Source organism: Aspergillus homomorphus, assembly GCF_003184865.1.
Source record: "Aspergillus homomorphus CBS 101889 unplaced genomic scaffold BO97scaffold_1, whole genome shotgun sequence".
Taxonomy (NCBI): domain Eukaryota; kingdom Fungi; phylum Ascomycota; class Eurotiomycetes; order Eurotiales; family Aspergillaceae; genus Aspergillus; species Aspergillus homomorphus.
In genome coordinates, this window is record NW_020291887.1 from 406528 (window position 1) to 432848 (window position 26321).

General features: G+C 52.2%; 7 protein-coding genes across 7 annotated transcripts; 3 read left to right on the forward strand and 4 right to left on the reverse strand.

The window, feature by feature from the left end:
* Positions 1-2098: 2098 nt before the first annotated feature.
* BO97DRAFT_401941 (cytochrome b-c1 complex subunit 9) lies at positions 2099-2912 on the reverse strand. The gene is made up of 5 exons (XM_025694372.1): positions 2789-2912; positions 2686-2705; positions 2561-2626; positions 2431-2479; positions 2099-2355 (listed from the first exon to the last, which is right to left on the reverse strand). Exons 1-5 carry the CDS (start codon positions 2798-2800, stop codon positions 2290-2292), a joined length of 213 nt encoding a protein of 70 aa, XP_025556430.1. The 5' UTR covers positions 2801-2912; the 3' UTR covers positions 2099-2289.
* A 346-nt stretch (positions 2913-3258) lies between these two features.
* Positions 3259-8028, forward strand: BO97DRAFT_439242 (putative RNA binding protein Pym; the record flags this gene model as incomplete). The annotated part of the gene is made up of 3 exons (XM_025697969.1): positions 3259-3942; positions 7341-7506; positions 7598-8028. 3 exons carry the CDS (start codon positions 3259-3261, stop codon positions 8026-8028), a joined length of 1281 nt encoding a protein of 426 aa, XP_025556431.1.
* Positions 8029-9905: 1877 nt separating this feature from the next.
* Positions 9906-14339, reverse strand: BO97DRAFT_466930 (mRNA-binding protein NAB2). Its single transcript, XM_025699599.1, has 5 exons — positions 13650-14339; positions 12564-13590; positions 11676-12011; positions 10932-11618; positions 9906-10873 (listed from the first exon to the last, which is right to left on the reverse strand). The coding sequence occupies exons 1-5, from the start codon at positions 14084-14086 to the stop codon at positions 10070-10072; spliced, it is 3291 nt and encodes a 1096-aa protein (XP_025556432.1). The 5' UTR covers positions 14087-14339; the 3' UTR covers positions 9906-10069.
* A 783-nt stretch (positions 14340-15122) lies between these two features.
* Positions 15123-16866, forward strand: BO97DRAFT_409738 (cytochrome P450; the record flags this gene model as incomplete). The annotated part of the gene is made up of 3 exons (XM_025696106.1): positions 15123-15282; positions 15342-15915; positions 15978-16866. The coding sequence occupies 3 exons, from the start codon at positions 15123-15125 to the stop codon at positions 16864-16866; spliced, it is 1623 nt and encodes a 540-aa protein (XP_025556433.1).
* Positions 16867-17135: 269 nt separating this feature from the next.
* On the reverse strand, positions 17136-19247 carry BO97DRAFT_380590 (glycerol kinase; the record flags this gene model as incomplete). Its single annotated transcript, XM_025693210.1, has 4 exons — positions 19058-19247; positions 18024-19009; positions 17775-17941; positions 17136-17672 (listed from the first exon to the last, which is right to left on the reverse strand). The coding sequence occupies exons 1-4, from the start codon at positions 19189-19191 to the stop codon at positions 17136-17138; spliced, it is 1824 nt and encodes a 607-aa protein (XP_025556434.1). The 5' UTR covers positions 19192-19247.
* Positions 19248-20978: 1731 nt separating this feature from the next.
* BO97DRAFT_334425 (MIP/aquaporin family protein) lies at positions 20979-22247 on the forward strand (the record flags this gene model as incomplete). Its single annotated transcript, XM_025691399.1, has 3 exons — positions 20979-21151; positions 21225-21876; positions 22032-22247. The coding sequence occupies 3 exons, from the start codon at positions 20979-20981 to the stop codon at positions 22245-22247; spliced, it is 1041 nt and encodes a 346-aa protein (XP_025556435.1).
* A 1024-nt stretch (positions 22248-23271) lies between these two features.
* On the reverse strand, positions 23272-24793 carry BO97DRAFT_447637 (glycoside hydrolase family 16 protein; the record flags this gene model as incomplete). The annotated part of the gene is made up of 4 exons (XM_025698794.1): positions 23272-23580; positions 23645-24025; positions 24087-24641; positions 24697-24793. The coding sequence occupies 4 exons, from the start codon at positions 24791-24793 to the stop codon at positions 23513-23515; spliced, it is 1101 nt and encodes a 366-aa protein (XP_025556436.1). The 3' UTR covers positions 23272-23512.
* Positions 24794-26321: the final 1528 nt, after the last annotated feature.

Sequence of the window (26321 nt, forward strand, 5' to 3'; positions counted from 1 at the left end):
GTCGTCCACCTCTCCACGGAGTCGATTCATTTCTAGCTCCATTCCATCATCCTCTTCGTCGTTCGCCTCCTCGCGCGCTGCTCGCAGATACTCTTCGAATTCTTCCGCCTCTTCCTCGTCATTAACACCCTGTTCATTGCCCGAATTGATATCCTCGTCCTCCTCATCATCGTCGCCATCTGCGGCCAGTACAACCTGGCCCTGGGGGGATACCGTGAGCATGACCGTGCGGAAGGGGGCATCATCGTTCCGTTGGTGATCATCAATGCCTTGCAACCCGATGTCGGCATTACAAGCACCACTACCACGCCTCCAGGGGGTCAACAGCTCTTCACAGACGATGTGGCGCAAGATCTCGTTATCGTCCCCAACACTGCATCCAGAGATATCCAGCAACCATTCCACAATCGTGGCGCACATCTGTTCACGAAACGTGTCGCGAGCGGATCGGATCGTGACGGTGACCTTGATCTGCTCGATGGTCTTGGACACGTTCAACAGCCGGGGCAGATCTTTGGAATACTTGACCACACTTCGTCCGATATCATTGGTCTCATGGGCACGGTCCATGCCGAAGCGATTTGTCTCTCGACAGGCGCGAGTGACTTGACTGGCGACATCCTTGATGGTGTGCTTCTCATCGTTCCAGAGGGCGAGCGCATACTCGGGTTCCTCCTCCGCCTCGTCGCCGGTCGCATACCAGCCCGGCCGCAGCCGCGACGCCTCCTCGTCCTTCTTGATCCCTTCCTCGGTCTTAGGCAGTCGCAGCTGCTCAGGTGAGCAAGAGATGACGTCGCAGAAGTAATCCAAGGCCCGGGCAATCGTGAGCCGAATATTCTTCACCCAGTCCTTCGGCAGCTGGGACTGCGCCCGCTGCTTCCCCTTCTTGTCTCCACTGTCGGTATGGATCGCACAGAACAATGGCAGGCGCCAGGCCTCCTCATCTCCACAGTCGCAGCAGCCGCAGTTCCCGGACGAAAGCGAAATCTGGTACTGGTGGCCGGTGTGGTCGGAGGCATCGAAGCACCGGCTGCACAGCACGCAGGTGTCGTCCGCGGCGCAGGTGACGCAACGGTAGGTGGCCTCGCCAGCCCTGAAGATGTGGCCGCAGCGCTTGCCCCGCGCCGCCTCGGTATACTCCGCACCTTCCTCGGCGCCCTGGGCCTGCGCCAGCTTCCAGGGTCCGGTCGGCAGCCCGTTCGGAAATAACTGTCGCAGATATTCGTCGTTTTGGCCGGTCAGCGAGCGGAAGAGGAGCTCGAGCAGCTCTTTCTCGGCCTGGGGGCCATAGCGGTAGTTGTGTTCGGAGGGAAGCCGCAGAAGGCGTTCGCTGAGAAACCTCTCACATTCCGTGAGCATCATTTATCCCTGTTGCACGTGGAGCGCGACACCCATCCGGCTGTCTATTCTTAAGAAAGAGAAAAGGTCGGAAACGCGGGGAGAGAGTGTGTTGAAACAAGAGCTCGGAGGGGTGGGCTGTTCGTTTTGGTGGCGGGCTTATAAATCTTCGATTCGGCCTGCGAATTCAACTCAGTCGGGCGCCGATAGAAGGGTTCCGTAGATAAGAATAGGACTGTGCAAGAGAGAGGATCTCGAGACCGGCCAAGAGAAGAAGAGAACGATGAATGACAGAACGCAACAAACCTTTTTACAATGATGGCACCGAGGGGAAGAATATTTGGGGCGATCAGTTGAGATAGCAAGCTGGTTGGGTGGTGGTTTAGTTTCAAGTCAGTCAGTTAGTAGATATGCGATGTCACAGCAGCCGGTGGGGAATTGCTGGTGGCTCCGCTGGGATCGGATCAGGCACAATGTCTTCTCAATTTGTGAGTATTGATACTGCTGAGGTATCTATATCTTCCCAGTCTAGGTTCAATACAGCCAGGAAGTGGAGGCTGGACAAAGGAATTCAAGAGAACGGGGAGGTTAATTGATTGTATTGGGAGGGGGGGTGGAAAAGGAAAGAATGACATCTTTGAACACTGCAGAACACCGCGGCTTGGCACCAACTTGCCCGCAGTTTCCCTTCCAATCCCAATACTCTACAGAGCGGTCTCTACAACAGTCTTCCGATAGCTGGAAAATCATAGGAAGAAATGCACTCTCAAGAGTACAGCTTATTGTCCAGAAATACTATTTCGTACAAGAACACCGCCGATCATCCTCCCCATTTCCCTCCCCTTTCTCTCCTCCCGAGCTTGGTAAAATAACATGGGAATGGATATCTCTACCCTCCAGCACTTGGTCTATCCCACCACCTGCGACCCCAAACACTCGATGGCATCATATTTACTCGTCATCCTCGTCGGCCTCGGCCTGGTTGATGTAGCGGTGCTTGATGTCCTTCCATTGACGCTAAAGACGAGTCGAAGAAAGCCCTTGTCAGTAAACAACCTCGCATCCGGAAGGGGTCTGCATGGGAGAACGTACGCCGCGGTTGAAGGAGTCCCAGACGCGGTTGGATGCGGTGTCGAAGGCCCTATTCCGGAATCGTGATTAGCCCGTGGTCTGGTCGTGCGATAGTGGTCTGTCTTCCGGGGGGATGGGAGGCTAGACGTACAGCTCGAAAGCGAAGGCACTGGCGAAGATGCCAGTCAGGTAGGCAGCATTGCGCTGGAACAGGCTCCTAGAGCATTGACTGTGGTTAGCAAGTTCAATTAGAGGCCCAAAGGGAAGTAGACATACCGGTAGAGAGTGGTAGCGAACTGGATCCGGAGACACCCTGCAGTTAGCCATTGGACGACCAGCACCACCAGCAGGGGCGGGAATTGTCGCGGAAAGAACTTACAGCGCCGGCCATTGTGCTGATATGTGAAAGAAGAGGAGGTGGGAGTGGGAAAGAAGCGAACTAGGGACGAAATTGGAGTGATTGGAGGGAGGAATCGGGAATGAGGTTGAAGAATCGCCGTTCGGATAAGTTCAGTTTGGGGCCAGACGAAAAGCAGCGGCGGGAATCACCGGCCCGCTGATTGGCCAGTCGGGTCATCCGCCTTGCCCAGAGCCTCCCGTTTGATTTCAATCATTTCAATGCATTCCATTCTATTGTGTTTCGCTTCAGCCATCTTCAACTTGACATTGCCGCGGTCGCTGGAGCGAGATTTCGCTTGGGAGGCTACAGTCTAACACTATTTCAGAAGAGAGCCATCGTCTCATTCCTTGTACCACCGTCGTTTCTCCAGACAAACTTCGCAACACCTTTCACCCATCTCCCATCCCCTTCAACCGCCCCCCCCCCCCCCCTCCCACCAATACCAAACAATGGCCTCCAACAAAACCGGAGGAGTCACCTCGTCCGGCATCGCTACCAATGAATCCACCGGAGAACGCTACATCCCGTCCTCGACGCGCGCCGACGGTTCCAAGCGTCGCGAAATCCGTGTCCGCCCGGGCTACCGTCCCCCGGAGGACGTCGAACTCTACAAGAATCGCGCGGCCGAAGCCTGGAAGAACCGCGGCAAGACCGGCGGTGGGGTTCCGGGGGCTGAGGGCCTCAAACCCAGCGCCGAAGACTCTGGCAGCGCAGCCAGCAACAAGAACGCCAAACGTCGGGAGGCCCGGAAGAAGGCCAAGGCGACTCAGGATTCTGCGGGCGCAACCAAGGACGTGACACAGATCGAGAACTGGCGCGCCGCGGCGGCAGCACCCAACGGCGCAGCAAAAAAGGAAGCGGATAGTAGCGGCGCGGCGAAGCAGCCAACCGAAGAGGCGCTGGACCCCGAGGCGGAGAATGAGAAGAAGGCCCGCAACCTGAAGAAGAAACTGAGACAGGCGCGCGATCTGCGCGACAAGAAGAATCAGGGCGAGGCGCTGCTGCCCGAACAGCTCGAGAAGGTCATCAAGATTCAGGAACTCGTTCGCCAGCTCGACGCACTGGGGTTCGATGCCAATGGGGACAAGAAGGACGCCTCGGCAGAAGAAGAAAAGGACACAGAAAGTGCGAAGGTTTGAAGGTCTTTATCTTGGGCAATCGAGAGATCATCGGACTTATTAGAACGCCCCGAAAGCGTTGAGCGACTTGTCACCGAGCGCTGCGATCGCGGTGCATACCTCCAATGAGGGATCCATATCACTAGTCTATGGCCGCCTTCCACGCATTGCAGATGTGGCATCACACTGCAGTTGAACCAATTTCGGCGTGACCGTTGTCCGCTCTTCCCACTCCGCGGCTGGGGCGTGAGAATCATACCATCTGGATGTCCTCGGGATGTCCTCGGGACCTACCGAGTTGCAAAAGTTGTTCCTCGTGGCTGTCGAAAACGGGCATGCGGTTTAAAACTAATCACTTCCCATGTCGGTCTGAGCAATCAGAGCCTGCACAATGTATTATCTACAAAGCATATTTAATCCCCACTGTCTCCCTTCACATCTTATCCCTAGATTGACCGACACTTGCCTAGAGGAGACGAGCAGAAGCCATTAGCACGTACAAACATTGACGATAGGGGGTACTCGATGGGGGAGGGAGGAGGGAGGCAGCTGGGCCTACCTTGGGCCTTGGGTGGAAAGTAATGGCCGGATATCACCGCATCCTCTTCAGGGTCTTCATGGAATATGGGTAATCCAGTCCCGGGGTATATTTATAAAATGAGAATTGTTATTGGTACAAGGCGTATAGCTCATACTACAACATCATTTCTTCTTAGATTTAACAGTAAAATATACCAGCTAATCAGATAAAGAACTATAAACTATACCTAAATCTCTCTTCTTACTTTATATACCCTGATATACTGCCTTAATATAGAAAGATAATAAAAGATATTTTCTATAATTATCCTTTAGTTAATAAATATATCTTAATAAGCCTAATAACCCTAAAGAATCCTAATATAAGTAAAGAAGATTAAGGTTTTTTCATTGAAAATTAATTAAAGTTAGAAAGGATTAGTATTATAATGATAATCAAGTCTCACACTAATCATAATTCGCTACAAGATTTTCTTCAATACGGTTCTAAAAGTATAGTAACTTCTGTACTTTTTTGAATAGTAGTAGATTATTATTGTTAGTAGTTTTTAGCTTTCTACGGTATGTAAGGACTGATATCCTTCCAACCTTCGCGATAAGCTTATCGTGAAGGAATACTGACCACCCCTGCGAGATCAAGGAGAATTAATCCCGTGAGAGAATCAAGTGAGTAGCCGCGACCATTACATAAACTGACAGCTACCCGCGAGAAAAGGAGATTAGCGATAAAACCTTGAGGCAATACAACACCACCTTTGACTCTCGCGAGAGATGTTCGTTCACCACGCTATTTCAACCCTTAGTCCTTATACCCTGAGGCGGCGCTTCTATGTCCAAAGGGGCTGAGCTGGCTCCAGGCTGAGATAAACAGGACCTAGTAGAGGGCTCCGCGCTTACGCGCGTTGTAACCATGAGGTCAAAATATATACATATATGGTGAACAGTTACAAGTCACAATGCTTCTTTGGAATCTCCACAATTTTAATAAGTCTGATACAGGACATCATCATTATCTGAATATGATGAAATTGGTAGAATTAGACAGTATATGCAAGTCACGAATCGAGAAGGAACGATTACCAGGATACATGCTCATATATCAAGAGGCCAAAATGTATACTCAACCAGGCGCGAAAGCCTTAGCCGGGGTTGCTCCTCCTCTTACTCAGTTCCTCGTGTTTGATCCTCCCCGTAGCGAGCAGGCTGCTTGGTCAGATTACTCCCTGTCTTCCACGCCAATACCCATGGCCCTTAGGCCTATGTGTTCCTCGCCTTCGCCCCTCGTATTCTCAGCCACACCGATGTGGTGAGATTGCACGAGCAAGCCTGTTTGAATCATGAAATCGGCGACGTAGCGGCTCGTCTGCGGGTGGGAGACGAGCGTGTCGTAGTCAGTCAGCTGGCTTAACCACAGCTTACCCTCGCTCGCCGCGAGCTCGTCAAGCCAGTCGATGTCCCGCAGCAAGCACACTTGGCAGACGCGTTTCCCTGACCTGCAGACGCAGTTTCTGCCAACCTGCCTCAAACTGATGTTGCTGTAGCGGCCTCATCTTCGGATACAGCACCTCAAGAGATCGCTGCAAGCCCGGTTGAGGGAGCCTCGAGATTTCTGAGTCGCTTGAGTTCTGGTGCAGAGCTCTTGTCCTCCAACGTGAACATAATGCGTAATCCCACTATCCACTCTCTTGATTGCTACCACACTCCAAGTCCTGGCAGGCATGTGGCCTGCCTGATCAGCGCCCACATCTTGTGAGTGAAACCAGACGGTAGTAGAGGTTGGCAGTAGAGAAAAGAAAGGTTAATCTTTCGGGTCGCTCCGACCCGTGAGGGTCAGCCCGGCATCAAAATTGCCTACTCAAGAACATGACCCGCACATGTGCCACTGCACAATGCTCTAGCTTATCCTCACATTTATGACAAAATGACGTCGACGGCATCATCAAGGTATTGTGGATGCATGCAGGTAGCCTTGTGGGTCGGCGCTTCATAAGTGTGCCTTGCATCAATGCGTGTTCTTGATTGATTCGGATGGCGAGGGCTTACGAGCACTGGCGGCTCTCTTGCCTGAAACTATGCGATGTTCGAAGGACTCCCTAGGCTTATCAGCCTGAACAGTTACTCCTGCGACAAAGGTCGGATTTAAGTAGCCGGCTGGAACGAAGAGACGTGCAGCCTTCGGGTGAAGCTAAGACGAGCTCAACCACCTTTTCCGCCCTTGACATCGATCCGTGATGTCCTCGAGAACTGAATCGGCTTTCTTTGAATAGAAGGGAGGAATAATGGGGACTGTCATGAGTGAGGATTCCGGAGGTGGATGAGACAAACATTGTTCGAAGGCCAGGTGAAGGTCTTTCTTCGGATCATTCTTCCACGCCATGATGTATGTACAGTACCACGATTACCTCTTTTGTTGCTTACACCAACATCACACGGATGTCTCGAGTGAATCAGAACTTTACCTTTCATCTCATTATCTTAATCATCTTTTTCCCATCCGTAACTCGTATCCAGAAATCATGATCATCCAGCTCATCGAACTTCTTCGGAAATTCTCGGGCATACGCATAGAACCACCAAGCCCACAACTAGGTACTCATGGCAATACAGTCGCCAGCCTACTGGGTCTCCCAAGCGAGATTCTGGAGAATATCTTGACGTTTCTACCCCTCGCATCTCAGGCCTGCTTGGCCTTAACATGTCATACTTATTTCCGAGCATTCCAATCCAGTCTCCGAGATCCCCAACTAGGATTTCCTCGACTATTAGCGAACCGCAACTCCATGATCAGCCTACATCAATCAAATGTACTCCGCAGTATATTTCTCGGCCGGCTCCAAGATAGCTACTAGGCCTACTGCTCAACGTGCCTCAAGCTACATCCGCGGTTCGAGTTCGATGGGTATTTCAACTTCCAGGACTTCCTCGCGGATGCGCCGAGCAGCGATGTCTGCACCGCACGAGCCGGGATTATCGATCTCTGCCCCTGCATAAGCCTGACAGCACGACACAAGTTCCGCATCGCCCGCATCTTGGCTGATCGTGCGCAAGGAAAAAGACCGTCTCCACTACCCCATCAAACAGGACCCCGGCTTCATTCTGCTAATACATAAGGACTGGAGTCGGACCCTAGTGCACAAATGCGAGGTGTTGAACCACCCAGATGCTGACATCGCGCTCACGACCATATTGAACCTGAACGCGGGCCGGAATCGGTTACTTGTCCGCACGCAATATCACGTTCGCTTGCGCTGCGGGGCGCAGCTCCCACCCTCCATGCAACCGTTCTTTGCATGCCCGCATCGGAGCTTGCTTTACTTCGCGCATGCTGGGTCTTGGCACATGGATGAGTGCTTGGAGTGTGGCGCGCAGTTTACTCGGGATGTTGGCCATCAGTGGAAGCGTGAGGGGTATTTCACAGTGACGAGGGACTTGGGGGGCACAAGCTGGCCTCCGGACGAGGCATGGCGGGTGCAATGTCGGTCTCGGGACCTGGCCTGGTATCATGAGTTTTGGAAGGACGATACGTTTGCTTGTCATTCTCTTAGAGATCTCCAGCATTAATTTGCAGCGTGGGACCGCGGTGACGGAGTTGAATTTGAGCATCGGGGTTCGAGGCAGAAAAGCTGCGGCAAGGGTTCGTATGGTTCGAGTGGGAAGAACTTTCACTGCCTTGTCTTGTATTTCTTTCGTGGTGGCTTGAAATCTGACTGCCCTCAGCTGGGAAAAGGGACTTGCTGACTTGGAAACCTGTGGGCTGTGGCTGAACTGGGGAAAATAATGCTCTACTATCCAGGTAGCTCTCAAGGGATACTCGGTGATACCATCATGCAGCGAGTTTGAGCGTAGTCATTACATGTGTTTCTGGTTTGGTTCCTTATAAAGCATCATATCCCAGTACAAATGATATGAGTCTAGACCTCGGTATTCCCGACATGACACATAATTTGATAGGGTTGTGCGGGCTACGGTCCGGGGGGTACATAATTATTCATAGATATCACTAGGGCTTGTTTACCCTCGGTTGACTCCTTCGATAGTCTCTTGTTCTCTCACCCGCTCCTTGCTCAGTCTTTCCTCGGATTCTTCCTTCTTCCTTCCTTCCCTCTCTCCATGATTAATCAATATTATCACACTTTCAAGAGACACTTCAGTCGCATCGCGTTCTCCATCAGGCATGTAGACCGTACGTCTGGGTATCGGAGAGACCCTAAGTCGGTTCGAAGCCTGGATTGTTGAACATAGGCCAGTCCTGACTCCTGAGTAGTGCTACTAGCGAACATATTGCTCGGGGCATAGCCGAAAGACTCTATTTCAAGAGTATTCGGGAATCCCTAGAGACTCTCGAAAATGACATTGTTCCACGAGGAATCCCCCAAATACATTCGCAGTGCTCCGTGACTGCATCTCGAATCTCGGAGAGTTGCGCGAATGGATCATGACTCACGAGAAGATTCTTTAGAGTGTCACGAAGTATGAGAGGGAGGTATGACTTACAAGGCATTGGGCAGTATTTCACTTTGCTCGCAGTGAAGGTCGCATACATGCATCAGATTAGGCGTTGGCGTTGTGTTTGTTCTTATTCTGACAAGCCTGAGGCTCCTAGAAGGTCTGCTCACCGTCCTCGTTGCCGTGTATAGATAGCCTCATTTCCCGAGTCATTCCATAGTAAGAATCACCGTTTCCACGTCTCTCAGGGGTGTTCCACCAGTTTCATCATATTCGGATGATGATATCCTGTATCTTATTTTACTAGGTCCTGTTTACACTCGATTGACTCCTTCAAATTGAAGGACCGAGTGCAACAAAGGCATGCAACGCGCGAACTATAAGAGTAGTCTTTGATAATCTTTCCAAGCACCTCTCGCCAAGCACCTCCCACCAAGCAAGCAAGCAAGCAAGGCCTCTCCCCCCACTCGAGCTGGCTGACGCGGTTGGAAGTAATGGCAGAAACAGTCACGTGTTATATAGTTGCCAAGCTTTTCTGTAGCCAATTATTGAGCTAGAAGATAGCCAATCAGACGCAGTTCAGGAGTCCTCCCGAAAAAACAAGGCCTAGCATAGGGCTCCGCGCTTACGCGCTTCGTAATCAAGGTTGTATAGATTCCTTCCAAAGAAGCGTCGTGACTTGCAACTGCTTACCATGTATAAGTATCTCTGCATGCGTGGCCGCTAGCCAGGCATACAGATTAGTAGTCTTACATGCGCGCGGTTGATTTGGTTTGATCGTTTTTATGGCTTTTTTATCGCGATTTCGAGGGTTTCTGGGCGTTCCGGGTGAGTTCTGGCTGCAACGAAAGCACCTACATAGCTAGCTACACGTAGGCGGGCTCAATTAGGTTAATAGGAAGTGAGTTGAATTGAATTATATTGAATTAAACTGAATTGGCTTGTCGGGCTGGCAGTACTATACAATGCTTACTGTACATATTCTTCAATAGGCTTTTCAAAGCTTTAGATTGTGTTGCTAGCTTATCCACCGAGCATTTACGTACCTCCACACGAACACTCTGAATGTTTGCCACTATCAACTTACCTGGTTTACCTTGAGATAAGTAAGCTGTCATGATCAGCATGGTAGCCTACAGCAGCGCACGACAGCGCCTTACAGTCCGTTGGCGTCCGAAGCATTGACCTCGGCGTATCTCACAGGTGAGGTCACAATGCCACCTTCCAAATCCCAGTTTTGCCAGTCATAGCGACTCCAATACCCAGATCCCGTAGTGGGCTTGAGTTTCCTAGCACCCACCCCGAACGTCCCGGCCAAGTAGCCCTGACGGACACAGTCGAGCACACCGATACCATTGGTGCCGTACCATGAGCCAGCGAGCGTCAGCCGTTTGTGGTACTCCGTGCGAACCGTTTGGGAGAGCTCGTTCATGCGGTCAAGATGCCCGACGGTATATTGGGGAATGGCATCTACGTGGAGGCAGATCTGGGTATTGAGTGGCTCCGCAGTGATGTTGAGGTGTCTTCGAAGCACAGAACGTGCCAAGTTGTATGCCTTCTCATGATCCGGGTATTCCGATTCCGACAGACCATCCCACCAGTGCCCACCTAGCATCACGGTCAGTTTCTTGTTGTCGACAGTGTCCTGGCCCACGGAAGTCTCGTTTCCGAAGATGACACCCAGGGCCCTCTCGGGGTTCTGTTCGAATGGTACCGAGCGTGGGATCAGGTACCCGAAACCCCTGGGTATGTCCAGATGGTCTTCTTCCTTGTAATATAGGTTGATCACCATGACCGTTACGGCATAGTTGTTATTGTCAGCCCGCAGGTTCTTGACCGACTGAGCAGGGTAGTAGCGGCTCTTAGCCATCCGCTGGGGGATCATGTTGGCCAGATGAAGCGGTTTCACGGTAGCGATCACTCGGTTGTGCGTGCGAAGGCTCGTTCCTCCGAGGTCAACCTAGAACCGTGTCAGCCTATTCGAACAGACGCAACACAAAACTGCGCCAGCTCCTTACAGTCAAGTCATGCGTCATGGGGTCCTGGATTAATGCGCGTATATCGGCTGACGTAACGATATCAACGTTCTTGGACTTCTTCAGTTGTTCGGTGATGGCACGGGGCAGCTGTTCAAGGCCCTCTTTGAAGGTAAAAACGCTAGCATCTTTGTACAACGCTTGGAGCTTTTGGGCATAATCCTGATCGCCCGAGCCTCCCAGAAGACACTGGTAAGCAAAGGTATCATCCATATACCAATATTTCCGCTTCTGCAGCATATCTTTCACAATGTTTCTCAAGACGGAGCCCCCGTTCATTTCAAGGTTCCGGAACGTGCCCATTAGTGTTTGTGCACTGAGGCGGTTGATGTCACCGGCGAATATGCCAGCCATGACCGCAGAGACCAGGTTATCCGCCATCTTGGGACTGAAGCGGCGCGAAATGAAATCCGCAATCGACTCGTCGGGTTTACCGGACGCCGCCGGTGGGTGCCGAAATTCGCGCCAGAGCGCATTAATCATCCCTTCGAAAAGTGGCTCCTCTTTCACAGTTTTGATCAAACTCCGGATATATTTGATGAGACTCTCGTTGGGGCGAGGTGCCGGCATGCGCACCAAGTGATCAGGATAGTAGATGTATCGATTGGTGGTGGCCGGCGAGTCTTTCCTCGTGATAACAACATCGTCCTGTAAGTCTAACTCAAGCAACTGTACCGGATTAGCTAGGTTTGAGCTCGTCGGAGGGGGTTGCAGCTTCTAGTATACCAGGTCAAGGAGAGGGAGAGCTGTGGGGAAGGCAGCTCTCAGAGTCCGCGGGCCGCGTTCGAGAACCAGTTTCCCTTGGGATAGTTCGTTCTCGACTGTCACTGTATCAGACTGCATCCACCCTCCTAGGCGATCCTTTGACTCGTAAAGCGTGACTTTCTTGCATCTTGGGTCTCGCGACAAACGATAGGCTGCTGTGAGCCCCGTGATGCCTCCGCCAATGACGGCAACATCATACGGTTTGGTGGAATGCAAGCGACAGTTCCCAAGGTGGGAGCGCCCCAATGGCACCCTTACGACTCCAAGTGCGCCTTTGGAGGAGCATACGAGCCGCATCTCAGCTAGGGTAGAGGAAAAGGGTATATGATGGAATTAGGGACAACAATGGGTTTATCGGAGCTGTGAGACTGCGCGAAGATTAGGATTATAGCGGGCAGTATTTCCACGATGGTGGGCGGTGTATGCCTCCAGAACAGGGCGGTGAGCCAGTTGCCTCGATGTGGCTTATTTATATGCACGCACCTTTTTAATCTTGACTCTGTCGAGTTGCGGTTAAGTTGAATATATCATTTCTCTTACTCTTCATTGCGAGGATTTTCTACGCATGACTATTACAGTGGAGTAGGAGGTCTCGGACAAACATAGTGTTACTACAAGAAGTGTCAAATTATCCTTTATGAGAAACGCCACGTGAAGAAGGTCCATGATATCCCCATTCTATTTACAAACCACCATGAGATTTTGCCATAATATTGAAATCAAACTGAACGCCCTTCCCTCCGTCGACCATTCTTCACACGGACGTAGTACATGTCGAATTGAGTATCGGAGAGAGAACACGTGCAATGCAAGCAGTCATCAAAGGCGCACAGGCCAAAATCATGTCACGATCTCCTGGCTTTGAGAGCCATCCGTAGCGCCCGGCTTGATGAACTCCTCTGCCCCATCTTCATCCGTCACGAATTTTCTCTCGCTCACGTGGGGCTTCCCCGAATTTGGTGTCCAGACTTTGTCGGGGAAGGCACCTTTTTGGCCCTCAGCATGCTTATAGGGGCAACTCGGGTTAAGACAGGGGTTGAACTTGCAAGCTGTCTGGAGATGTGTAAATTTACAGCCCTCGGTGGTGCAGTCGGCCCCGTTACGACATAACGGCATGGAAGGATGCTTGAAGTGACAGTGAGGGTTGGCACAGTTGGGGAAGAATCTGCACATCTCCTCGGCCTGGTGAGCGGACTTGACAGCCGGCGAAGGATGGCGCCCGGTGCACTTGCGATTCTTGCATGCTGCTCCATAAGGACAGGGGTCCGCAACGTCGACCGGGCTGCCTTCGGGGGCTGCCGGGGACTGGTGGGCGAAAGGACAGTCCTTCCGGCTGCATCGAAGGTTGAAGCGGCACACGGTATCGGTGTTGGTCTCGTCCTGCTCTCCTTGAGGTTTCATCTCCATGTCGGTGTCGTTGTCTTGTTCCGTCGTGCGGTTGTTGCGCTGATTGCGATGATGCCGGGGGCCATGCTGGCGTTCGACGCGATCGAACAATGACCGACCCTGTTGGGGACCATTCTGTTGAAACGCCGGGTTGATAGCGGGAGGGACGAATCCAGGCATGAGTTGCGCCATCATCCGTGCTTGCTCCTCGAGGAGAGACATCAACTGCATTTGATCGTTCTGGTTCATGTTCATCATCGGACCCATGTTCATTTGACGACCACCCTGCATCCGACCGCCACCATTCTGGTTGAAGCGACCCTTTCCGTTGTTCTGACCATGTGTGTTAATCCGTCCGCCACCGGGCCCACGAACGCGATGGAGAGTCGAGTCGCCACGATCGCCTCGGTCCATCGCCCTGTTTATTTGGTTGAGCATCCGGCCTCTTCCACCGGGGCGCCCATTGCGCATTGCCTTCGGACCCGTCGGTCTGGGGAGCTTCAGTCAGCCTATAATTCAGATTCTTAGCGAGAATAACGAGACACCTACATAGAGTCATCTGTCGCATTCGCATCGTCACCCATGGCCATGTCTGCATCTTGGGTATGGCCGTCAAGGCCGGCCGGTTGAGTAACAGCAGCCTCTTGATCTGCGAAGGAAGGGATCGCCTGCGCCGAGGTATGGTCGTTCAAAGCTGGGGCGCCACCACCATTGATCTGTTGGTTGAGAATCTCGACCTGTTCGAACAACCACCTTGAGAACTCAAGAGCCTGAGTATCACCTTCTTCGCCCAGACCAAGGAGATCATTGGAGAGCTCGCCGGCGATCTGTTCTTGTGTTTTGCCGTTTACCAGCATCAGAATCACGTATTCGATCAAGGCTGAATCGTCGCCGTCGGAACTCCACCCCATCTCGCTCAACTTGGGAGATATGACACTGCTCAGGGCTTCCGCGAGCGGAGTACCTGCTGCAACCATAGTCGTCATGGTGGAGTGCGTAGTGACTGCGAATCGGCTGTGGGTCAGGAAGTGACAGGAAGGGAGGAAGTAAAGAGAGATTTGATAAGTGCTAGATGCCGCACTGGTTGGTTGACAGGGCGCACCTGGCCACACTAACTGCGTTCGAAGATCTAGCTAAATAAATCTTTGGAGAACTTGGAGGGTATGTTCAGCCGAAAGAGTGGTGAAAGGAATAAGGATAAAGGAAGAATAGGAGGTGATCACGATAAGTTTGGAGTAGGGTGATTGACCGCAGGAACTTTCGCTGCGGGCGATGATGAAAGACGCCGCCGAGAATCACTGGCCCTAGCCACATGTCCCACACGTGATCTTGGATGTGGCGCAGTCTGGTTGAAACTGCACCAACTGGTGAATTGCTAACCTGAGGTTCCATTCAGGTTCCAAGTGAATAAAGCTCCATACTATAAATACAATTAACAAATCCAGAACTCATTTCCCTCCATCAAGATCCGGGGCAGTCAATTCAAGCCTTCTCTGTATTGAATGTCTCGCTTTAAAATGACTGTCCTCTTTGTCATGTCAGTATTTATCTCTAAGGAAAACCATTTCAGCTGATCGGTTCAGGCAACAATACGAGTTTTGGATGTCACACCATGCTGACGTTTTTCTAGTATGCTTTTTCCTCGCTCACAGATTGAGGACTCGCGTGTCTTGGAGACAACCATAGCGATTTCCCCACAATCAGTATGAAAGACTTGTGATCAACTATGCCTCGGCCACGGCCAGAAGGCCCTGAGCCCGTCGGCTTCAACACGCGGGGTTCGCAAGCATTTCTCAAACAGGAAACGCGCGAAGTCTTCCACTAACTAGTGATCGTCGTCTCAGGTCCATGTCTAAACAATTGCATGCAAGAAGCCAATGATTGCGATTGTAATGATTCCATGGCTCCGCAGCCCGTCCTAATGGCAATTACTCTTTATATTGCCCTTCTGTCACTGCCAACTTAGCCTGTCTCGCCTTAACATAACCCAGCAACGGAATTGTTGACGCCAACACAGCAAACATGATTGACGAAACCCTGACCCAGATGACCCCGGGGAAGGCAGTCGCTTGTGTCATTGGGACTCTCTTTATCGCGGGTCTGCTTCGCAGAATTCAGGTCTCCCTTGAGATCTCTCGCCTTGGCTGCAGGGCCCCTCGTGTGCGGCTCATGTTGCCTTACGGTGCGTCTAATGATGCAACATGCCCTTAGCGAGACGAGACTGACAGGATCGAAATATAGCTATTGATCACATCTACAGAGCCTTGGCTGCTAGTAAAAGATTTCAAGACCTGTCATTCTGGAGTAACACCGTCAAAAATGCCAAGGGAGCATCAGAGATGGCATTTCCCCAGACTGCTGAGATCGACTCGGGCATTTCCAACCGGATCATCTTCACAACCGACCCTGAAAATATTAAAGCCCTGCTCACCGGTCAGTTCGCCGACTATGGTAAGGGGGAGCACTTCCATCGTGATTGGAAGGAGTTCTTAGGAGACAGTATTTTCGCGACCGATGGTGAGCTGTGGTCTCGCTCGAGACATCTCATTCGACCCATGTTTGTGCGCGATCGCATCGTGGACACCGAACTCTTTGAGAAACATGTTCAAAAGTTGATCCCTCTTCTGGCGGGAGGGCCCTCTGCCAGTGAGAGCAAGGTCGTCGATGTCACCCCGCTGTTCTTCAGGTACACGCTGGACGCTGCGACAGATTACCTTCTGGGTCAAGGCACAAACAGCCTTCATAACCCCACCGCTATTTTCGCCGAAGCTTTTCGCTACGTGCAGCGCTGCCAGGCTGATATCTTCCGAACGGGGTATGGCCGGTTGCTCGTCATCACTGAACAGAAACATGAGCTGACCTCTCCCCGAATTCTAGCCCTTTCAACTTCCTCATCCCCCGCAAGGAATTCCGCAAGAACCTTCGCATCATGGACGAGTTCATGCAACCCTACATCGAGCGAGTTCTGTCCCTTTCTCCCGAAGAACTCGACCAAAAGCTCTCCAGCAAGGACACATTTCTGGACGCGCTCGCCCGCTTTACGCGCGATCCAAAGGTCCTCCGCGACCAACTAGTAGCCATCCTCCTCGCGGGCCGCGACACCACAGCGGCGACGCTATCCTTCTGCCTCTTCGAGCTCGCCCGCCACCCAGACGCGGTCGCCAGTCTGCACGCCGAGATCGACGCGCGCCTCGGCCTGGGCTCCACGGGCCGTAAACCCACCTACGTCGACCTCAAGGAGATGAAGTACCTCAACGCCGTGCTCAATGAGACCATGCGCCTGTACCCGGTGGTGCCCTTCAACGTCCGCTCGTCTCTAAAGAACACCTCGCTGCCGCGCGGCGGCGGACCGGACGGCCTCTCTCCCGTCGGCATCCGCGCCAACACCCGCGTGATTTACTCCACCATCCTCATGCAGCGCGCCCCGGAGAACTACCCGCCTCCCGGAAGCAAAGGGTACTTCGACCCCGCGCGGTGGGTCCCCGAGCGGTGGCTGTCGGGCTGGCAGCCCAAGCCCTGGCACTTCATCCCCTTCAACGGCGGCCCGCGGATCTGTCTCGGCCAGCAGTTCGCGACCATCGAGATGGGGTACACGGTCGTGCGCATCCTGCAGGCCTACCGCGCCATTCAGGCCCTCCCCGCTCACGGCATGGACAAGGTCGTGGATCCGCCGCTGAAGTTCGAGGTGACGCTGACGCCGGCGGCGGAGCTGAACTGCGTGTTTGAGCGCCATGCTGATGACGCTGTTGCCAGCAAAGAGGCATAGCCATGGAATTAGCAGGGGTTTGATCTGAGCTGGAGTGATACTCTTTGCTTCAGCCAGTATGACATAGGGTATGACCATCATGTGACGACAGGGCTCGCGGGACCGAGAGACGAAATCGCGATAGTTATGTGTTTTTATGATTCTAAATATGCTATGGGGTCTTTCTTCTTGAGTTATAGTTATACATTGAAATAACCTTCATTATTCGTTGATTAAGCTTATTTCCTGGAACTCATATATCTTGAATCATCGTATGCGAGAAATATCCATCACCATTGTTGAGAAATTGCAGTCTTTGCCCTTCTCAACTTCCGTATCCTCTGTAGGATCTCCACCCTACGTAGCTCGAGGATTAGATCTTCCTCATCCGCATCCTCCAGGTCAGCCAACGTGCTGGTAAGATCCTCCCCTACCGGTTTTGCAATAGTAGTGGTCGTCTTAGCAGGATGAGCAAAAGCCACTCGCCTATGCCGATCCGACTCAGAACCTCCATTTGATACGGAGGGCAGCTCGAGGCTTCCAGTCGTACGCTCTTCCTTCGAGCCCGGATGGCGATCTCCCGTCCACCCCCGACTCATTTCCACCGCTTTCTCCCACATGGCGAACGCCTGGGCTCCCTTCTCGCGGCTACCCGGCCGAGGCTCGAAGACCGTGCCCCCGCTGCCACTTCCGCGGTTGAGGTCGCGCAGCTCGGTGATGTTGCGCCATACCCCTGCCGCCAGACCGGCGGCGATGGCAGCGCCAAGGGCTGTGGTCTCGCGCATCTGGGGACGGTAGACGGGGATGGAGATTAGGTCGGCTTGGATCTAGATTCGCCTGTTAGTGAGATGGGAATTGGTATTGGGACGTAGGGAGGGAGATAGAGAGAGATGGTATGTCAGGGGTGCGATGTGGCCGAACTGACTTACCTGCATGGCTAGATCTGAGTTACTCATTCCTCCGTCTACGGCTAACTCGGACAAGGCATGGCCACTGTCCTTCTCCATGGCGTCGAGAATAGCTTTGGTCTGATAGCAGGTGGCTTCGAGGATGGCGCGGGCGAGGTGGCCTTTCTGGGTGTATTGGGTTACTCCAACTGTGGGGCGATTAGTGCCTGCGATACTGACGGGGAGTAGAGCTGCGATCAGGTTAATTTGAAGGGCAGAGAGGTATCTCACAGATGGTTCCCTTGGCATCGTCGATCCAGTAAGGAGCGAAGAGGCCGCTGAATGCGGTGACAAAGACACAGCCGCCGTTGTCGCTGACAGTCAGCGCCAGATCGTTCACCTCCTTGGGCTCCTTGAAGAACTCGAGGTTATTCTGGAGGAACTTGACACCGGACCCACCCACAGCAATGCTTCCTTCAAGGGCGTATACGGGCTTCCCGTTGAATTGATAAGCTACGGTGGCTAGTAAGCCGTGCGAAGAAATGACTGGTGTGTCGCCGACATTGTATAGAAGAAAGCAACCGGTGCCGTAGGTATTCTTGGCCATTCCAGGCGAAAAACCCTTCTGGCCGACTAGCGCTGCTGATTGGTCTCCAAGGCAGCCCATGATAGGGGTACCTGCCAGTGCGCCGTAGGAGAGCGTACCATAGGCAGTGGCGTCCGAGGACGGGACAATTCGGGGCAGATGAATTCTGCCTTTGATTCCAAAGAAGCCGAGAAGATAGTCGTCGTATGCGAGAGTCTTCAGATTCATGAACATAGTTCGTGATGCGTTTGTCGGATCGGACACGAAGACATTCGCTCTAGGGCCTCCATTAAGTCTGTAAACCAGCCATGCGTCAACCGTACCGAAAGCCAGAGTGCCTCTTTCGTAGGCATCTTTAACCTTGGGGACGTTCACAAGCATCCACAGAAGCTTGGATGAGGAAGAGTAGGTAGATAGCGGAAGACCACAGATCTGTTGCAGCTGAGATGCTCCCGGGTCCTTCTTCAGTCTGTCCACAATATTCTGTGATCTGGTGTCCGTCCAGACTATCGCGTTGTAGAGTGGTTCGCCGGTTTCCGAGTCCCATACCACGGTGGTCTCACGCTGGTTAGTGATGCCGACTGCTTTGATATCTGAGCGAGAGAGCCATTGCGCCTCGAGTTTTCCGACTGCTTCTTCAATACAAGTCTCCACAGAAGAGACTATCTCGAGGGGATCATGCTCATGCCATCTGGTTTTGTCAGTAACAAGCAGCCTTACAAGGATAGACTTGTTTCACCCTGGGCTTGGATAGATCTGAGTGAACTCGACTTGGTGAGAGGCAATTAGCTCACCAGCTTGGTTGAAAATGAGGAACCTGGTGCTGGTAGTCCCTTGATCGATTGAGCCGATGAAGATGTCTGGATTGTCCATTTTTCATGGGGATGTATGTCTTCCTGCAGATCAAATACTAACCTCTTTGCACTGGGGACACGAAGTAAAAAGGTAGCTTGGAAGCTGAAGGCTGGATTTGAGATTACTCTGTGCTGTGTTAGTCGAATAAAGCCTCATGGCGAACAGACCCACCGGGGTCATCCTCAAGGAAGGGGAGAAAATGCACCATGCCTGTGCAACCGAACACCCGTGACAAAATCCTCTTCACCCTCGTATGCGGGGAAACTGACATTTCACAGGCCTGTTCAACCGCTCTTTCACTCCTGCACCCCATGCTTGTCCACCGAAAGTTTCATTATAGGCGTGGGCTCTAGTCGACCGGGAGGGTTGACAGCGATCCGAACACGAGAGCCAGACACGTTTGTTGGTCTGCTTCAGCTGATCACTGACGCCAGCTAAGAGTGGTTAGCTTTGTGGCCCCTGCTTAGAGCCGGTCTCGTGGTATATTGGCTAAGGAGGCTGTTGTCTGTTGAAATGAAGTTTTGCTGAAGGAGGGAAGGAAGAAAGAGTAAGTATGAAAGAAATGCGGAGAGAATTGCTCCGTCGGCCCAAGAGAGTTGCCGTGCCGCAACATCAGACTCGATTCAACCTCATGCCACGCACTATCAACCCCTCTATCACCACATGGCCATAGTCCTCGCTAGCTGGCTGGTTGAGGTCGCCCAGTCACTCGAGCCCTGGAGGCCAAAGACTCTGTTCCCCGCAAAAGGAAGATGCTAGGGACCCTGCAAGAGATTCATTCCAACATCCATGACAGTTTCCACTTCTCATGCACAGATTGATTCTAGATATTGCATTTCAGATCAAGTAATTCATACACTTAGCCTTACTCTGACTGTGGAGTATGCAGCAATAACAAGAGTGTAGGTCACAAATGCTGCGAATTATCTTACACTGAGTTTACCGCTGGGGATAGGGTCACTCTCGTTCGAACAACCTCGCATCATGCGGCCTCATGCGTTCCTTGCGGATCGTGTCTTTTCAAGGTTATTCGTCATGATCATTCCTCAGTACGCCTGCAGTCGCACAACGAATGCCAAGCCGCTCAATGAGCATGGAGGCTGTAGGACAAGAGCAACGTCTTCTACCCCAGTGGATGTACAGGTCTAATCCTCTTACTCGGTGCGGTTGATTAAATCTACCAGCTAAGGCAACGGCTGTGAAATCGGCCAACGCTTCAGTCAGACAAAGTAGGCCAAGCTTAAGTAAACATATTGGTATGAGCAGGCCGCTGTCTGACAGCTCTAACGCTATATGCTCATATCGCCGAGCAAGCGAATTTGGGTCTGCGGTGTGAGTGCAGATTTGCTACTCTGTTCTACGACCCAATCCACTAAGATGTGCAAAGCTGTGTGTCCATGCTAGGCTTATCGATCTTCTATTCCGTGTCATGCCTGCACATCAAAAATCAAATTGGAGGAGATTATCTTCCGGAGGCCATCAGAGCAAGGCACACTCAACCACCAATATGAGGAGCAGTGAATGTGAAGGTCACACCATGAAGGAGGTAAACAATCATACTAGCAGCAACACGTATCACCATGTGTCTTGGTCATTCTCCTTCACACCTCGGCGAGTTCTTCTGAGCCACTTAGTTCAACATAAAGACTTCTCCATCTTCGTTTCATCACCAGTCTGTCCAGATGGACATTTTGTACCACTCACCCATGGCGGATCTTCTCGTCCAGAGCAGCGTAACCCTAACCAGCACTAGCAAGAACCTCGAGGCCTCTGTCGATAGCCTTAATCTCACCGAGAGCGAGTCCATGTCGAAGGCCAGTCCGCTCCGATGGAGCAGGATACGACATCTCTTCCGCAATGCTTTCTCTGAATTCTTCGGGACCATGATCATGATGCTCTTTGGGGATGGGGTAGTAGCGCAAGTGCTGCTCAGCCAGAGACAGAAGGGCGAGTACCAATCGATCACTTGGGGCTGGGGGTAAGCCTGTCGTTCCTTAGGTTCTCTGGCTCTTCCCCATTATCTTTTCATTTCTAACCTCCTACAAATTCAGACTAGGCGTTATGCTCGGAGTCTACGTCTCCAGCCCCTCAGGCTCGCACCTCAACCCCGCCGTCACCCTCGCCAGCTGCCTCCTCCGCCGCTTTCCCTGGCGTCAACTCCCCATCTACATCCTCTCCCAGCTCCTAGGCGCCATGTGCGGCGCGGCCATAGTTTACGCCAACTATCGATCCGCCATCGACGCCTACGAGGGAGGGTCCACGATCCGCACCGTGCCCGGCTACTCCTCGACCGCCACCGCAGGCATCTTCAGCACTTATCCGGCTCCCTTCATGACACGAACGGGCGAGTTCTTCTCCGAGTTCCTGGCCAGCGCCATCTTGATGTTTGGGATCTTCGCCGTGAAGGACAACACCGAGCACAAGCAGAACAACAATACCAGCACCACCACGACCACCACCATAAAGAACAGTCCCTCGACCGCACCCATAACCACGACCCCGGCCCCAGCACCGCCAACGGGCCCCCATCTACCCTTCATGATGCCCCTGGCCATGTTTTTCCTCATCTTCGGTATAGGGGCCTGCTTCGGCTGGGAAACAGGATATGCGATCAACCTAGCGAGGGACTTTGGGCCGCGCCTAGTGACATACATGATCGGGTACGGGACCGAAGTCTGGAAGGCTGGGGAGTATTACTTCTGGGTGAGTTTCATCCAACCATCCTTGTACCCACCTATTCATTCAAACCTATATACATGCATACATCCATCCCACCCAACCGACCATGAACCCCAGTACGAAGACCCAAAACACAAACTATATTCACTAACCAGCCAAACAACCAACACAAAAATTAGATCCCGATGATCTCCCCCTTCCTCGGCTGCGCCTTCGGCGGCTGGTTCTACGATGTATTCATTTACACAGGCTCCGACAGCGTGGTCAACCATTCCCCCTTCCTGGGCCTCGGGCGACTTATCCAGCCTTTGCGGGGACGCAGTCTCACACGCATCAACTTTAACCGCACCCGTCGGCAGCGTCAGGTTGATGTGGAGCTCCAGAGTCCTGTTTGAACCTCGAAATCAAAATTAAAACAAGATGGGAGAGAAAATTGTAGTGTCTCGCCTGGGGTAGAGTTTCTATAGCAGGGTGGGTTGTGCTTTTGGGGTTGCATGTTGTTACCACCAAATGAATGGGTCTTGTGTGACGAGGACGATGTCAATGTAGTTCTGTTGTATTGGGTTGAGATAGTTGGTTGATTGATTAATTGGTTTGATTGGTTGGTTGGGTGGAGGTTCTACGGGTCAGTTGAACAAAAAATATATGTGTTATGTTCTTCGAGTCCAATGGCAAGAGGACCTGCCCTGCATCTTTGGCTCACTCCGAGACATTGATGCGGGAAAATCAAGAACTCCCGGCTTCTGTGACTGTAACTGGTAGCGTATATACGGTGTAGATTCTTATTAGGGTATTTACTGCTAGCTAATATAGTCTAGGCCACGAGCTCCAAGAAACACAACTCAATATAAACAGACTAACCAGCATATGAGCGGCACCGTATGCCTCCAGCAATAGACATATTCAACAGAAACTATCCACAAGATTGGTGTATGGAAAGAGGCCGTCATGCATTTACATGAGAGGGAAAATGTTCATGAAAAGTCGTGCACTATTAGCGGTCGTAGTGTCGTAACATGTCGTTCAGCAATGATCGTATACATATAATATAACTCGTGAAGTGACTCAGGCGCAGTGAGTAGGCAGATTCTAGGCCATGGCCAGTATGAGAGAAATGAGCCCACATAAAGCAGCCATGGAGAGCGGAACGTGGTAGAGACTGCTTGCTGCACCGACATCTGGTGCTATATGGAGCGTCTCCGTTGGCGATACGGTTGTGGCTTGGGTTGAAGACCCAGTTGAAGCGGTAGCTCTGGTCTCAACAGCTTTTGTAGTCATGATGGACGAAGATTTTGTGTGGTGACTAGTTTGGCTTGGGCGAAGGGTAGAAGAAACTGTTGAGCTGGGTATCCTAGAGCTGATAATTATAGAACTGGCCGTCTTTGAGCCGGTTAAGATTGAGCTGGTTTTCGTCCAGTCGGTGAATGAGCTGGTCATCATTGAGCTTGTTAACTTCGAACTCGTCATCCAAAAGCTGGTCACCATCGAACTGGCTGGTGTTGGACGTGTTGACGGCGGGCTAGTCAATGAAGAGCTAGTCCTTATCGCACTCGTCATACTTTGGCTGATCTTCGTTGGGCTGATCTTCGTCGAGCTAGGAGTCGGACTAGCCATTGCGCTGGTCATGACGCGGGTTATCGAGCTGGCTATCGAGTCTGTTTTAGAGACGAAGAGGGATGATGAAGCCGGCACAGATGGCGAGCAGGCTGACGTAAACGGGAAGGTAGACTGCTCATTGGGATGCGTCAGCTGATGCCTAACAAGTCAATATTTTCGTACTGGAGATGCTCACGCACGGAAGCCGCACTCGGCGGCTGAACTTGCCCAGAACCTGAATAGGACCAATCACCGGAGTAAGCAGTGGCAGCTCCTGTACCAGTAACCCACGGCCAAATGTCAGGGGTCACAAAACTTGAAGTTTCGCGATGGGTGCCTTCCCAGGGAATTGGAATGCTAACGGTGGCGGTTATCGTAGGAGCAGATTGAACAGAAGAGATCGTGTCGGCATTAACGTTGCCATTGATCTTGCCTCCGTCCGAGGTGATCGACGTCCACAATCCACTCTTGTCACTATACGAGTACGAAGACCCAGTTGAGTAGTCCGTCACTTTGAGGGACTTCATGTACATGGTGTATGGTCCAGCGCTGTAATCAGTCTCGCCACCAGCCCAGTCTACGATAGATGTTAGCACACATGTTGAAAATATCTAGAGCGCGTTACCAGGATGCCTTACCGATCGTGCCCTGTGCGTTGTTGGGGTCGCCTCCCGCCCAGATTCCAACTTTCACCACCATTGGCGTCTGTGGGTATTGATTGGCGTTGGCAGTCTCCGGGGTGAGCACACGGACGGTTTTTCCATCAATCTGCCACACGATCTGCTCGCTAGTCCAGTCGACGGTATATGTGTGGAACTCGTCGTGGTTGTTGGCAACGTCGTGGGTTGCTCCGCGATTGTTTGGGGACGTTTCCCCTTTTCCGAAGTAGTTGCTTTGTACCAGATTGTTGTTTCCACCAAGCCACTCCCAATCAATCTCGTCCAAGTCGTCGGATTGCAAGACGGCACTGCTGACAATGCCGGTTCCGGGTGCTGCCTTGATCACATATTCAACTCGTCCGAACATAATATACCATTTCGACTGGATCAGAGGAGCATCCCCTTTTTTAGCCACCGTGAAAGCAACCCCATCGTCACTGTATGCTGGGCTGCCAGTGGACTCGAATGCGGAAGAGCTACCTGAGGTGAAATCGTAGGAAGCCGACTTTCCCAGGGCGGTATCCGCAGGACATGCTGCAGAGGCTTGGTCAGTCTGATCCCTTCGTGGTATTTGAGTGTAATGACGTACTGTTCTGTCGAGGATTGCAGCTGGTGTATGTCTGAGCCGTGACTAGGCTCGGGTAGGAGAGGAGGCCCAAGGCGGCCCCGAATAGAGAAAGCCGCATGGTAGGAGTATGCGCAGTGGATTAGACAATCAGACGACAGGCAAAGACCGGGGAGTAGATGAATTTTCGGTGAGTGGCCGGTGTTGGAGTGAGGCAGAGTTCGAAAGCGCCCGTGTAGTCAAGAAGGACTTTGTGACTGAGGAAATGGGAGGACAGGAGGTGAGGTAGTATACAATTACTCACGGGCAGCCCACCACGTGTTGAGGAGTTATACGGGGGGGATGCAGCAGGAGAAGAGGGGGAAAGAGGGATTAAAGCATTTGATGTAGCCAAGGCTCAGACGCAGGAACCGAATAACAATCAATGTATTTAAGGACGGGTGGAGAGTGGAGAGAGGGAGCAGGCTTGAAGTTGAATCTCTAACTTGGAATCGTCCAGCCTCCTCGCTTTGCATCCTCCCATTTTACCCGATCGGGCAGGAAGCCTCGGACCTTCCCCGTCTCTGGGTTCTCATTGGTTACCTTGGTGCAGCGGTCTAGTGCGTAACTGTGCCTTACGTAAGGTATCCTATGCCCAGAAACGAATGACTGGCGGCTTGCTACCCAAGTCTTTCTATACAATGAAGTACCAGGTAACTACTCAGATCGTCGTATCTACAGTACATTGCAGTCCTGGTATACCTGGTCAATGGTCTGACTCACTGAGTGGACTGCACTCTGACTTCATCTACACCGACAGATACTCACATCTTGTGTCATATGCAACTGCTTTTCTAACAATAGCATCAACCGCCACCCGACGGGCTTCGTTGGCCTTCCCGCTTGATTAACTATTTTAGCCCCGTCTGTCCGCCCCATCCCCAGCCTCCTTATTTTCTGGCCTACACCTCAAGGCAAAAGAGTTCTACTGGTCGACTCAATCAATGACATGTTCGATGTTTACCTGCAAGCTTAGCGGGTGGGGCAAGGTGCCTGGCAAACCGTCATGCATGCAGGCGGCCAGAGTGACGCTCACCCTCGTTTCTCTTGATGGACTGCATGGCTGCTGCAGTTGCACGCTGGCACACGGGGTATGCCTCGAGACCGCTGTCCTTCATAATGGCCTTTACAGGAGCGTTCTTGCCACTCATCCCTGCCTTGTTGTGGCATTGTCTGTGCGACCTCGGGCCTGAGGTCATATGGGCCTGATTAGGGTGTCCATTCAAGTAGGTAGGGTTTATCTCAGGCTGAGATGGCGTCTGGATCTAAGCTTTGAGCATGTTGAGCAGTAGTGCCACTGCTGTGGACTTCACGCTTCCAACTCAGATACGTGGTTCGCCCTGCGCGGGGCTCTCTGCCCGCCGGATAGCCATCCGAGTCATGGGAGGAAGCAGCCCAATACGAGGACTTTGTGCAGTACGTGGACTTCCATAGGCATGAGACACGGAGAGCATGACAACGCAGTAGGGATTCATTCGTGCTCAAATGCCCATCACTGCTGCGAGTCTGCGAGGATAGCAAATACGACATGTAGGCCCCGGAAATTAAGCTTAAATGATGAATCTCTCAAGCCCCACCGTCGTGCTTGCAGCTACCATGCTGGGATACAG

Excerpts from the sequence above, each read along its gene's own strand:
- BO97DRAFT_401941 (XM_025694372.1), bottom strand. Across the intron at positions 2,627-2,685 it reads TTCGCTACCACTCTCTACCG|GAGCCTGTTCCAGCGCAATG; the intron begins GTATGTCTACTT and ends TCAATGCTCTAG. Across the intron at positions 2,480-2,560 it reads AGTGCCTTCGCTTTCGAGCT|GGCCTTCGACACCGCATCCA; the intron begins GTACGTCTAGCC and ends ATTCCGGAATAG.
- BO97DRAFT_466930 (XM_025699599.1), bottom strand. The coding sequence starts at position 14,086 with ATGACGACTATGGTTGCAGCAGGTACTCCGCTCGCGGAAGCCCTGAGC. Across the intron at positions 13,591-13,649 it reads AATGCGACAGATGACTCTAT|ACCGACGGGTCCGAAGGCAA; the intron begins GTAGGTGTCTCG and ends GAAGCTCCCCAG. Across the intron at positions 10,874-10,931 it reads CCATGACGCATGACTTGACT|GTTGACCTCGGAGGAACGAG; the intron begins GTAAGGAGCTGG and ends ACACGGTTCTAG.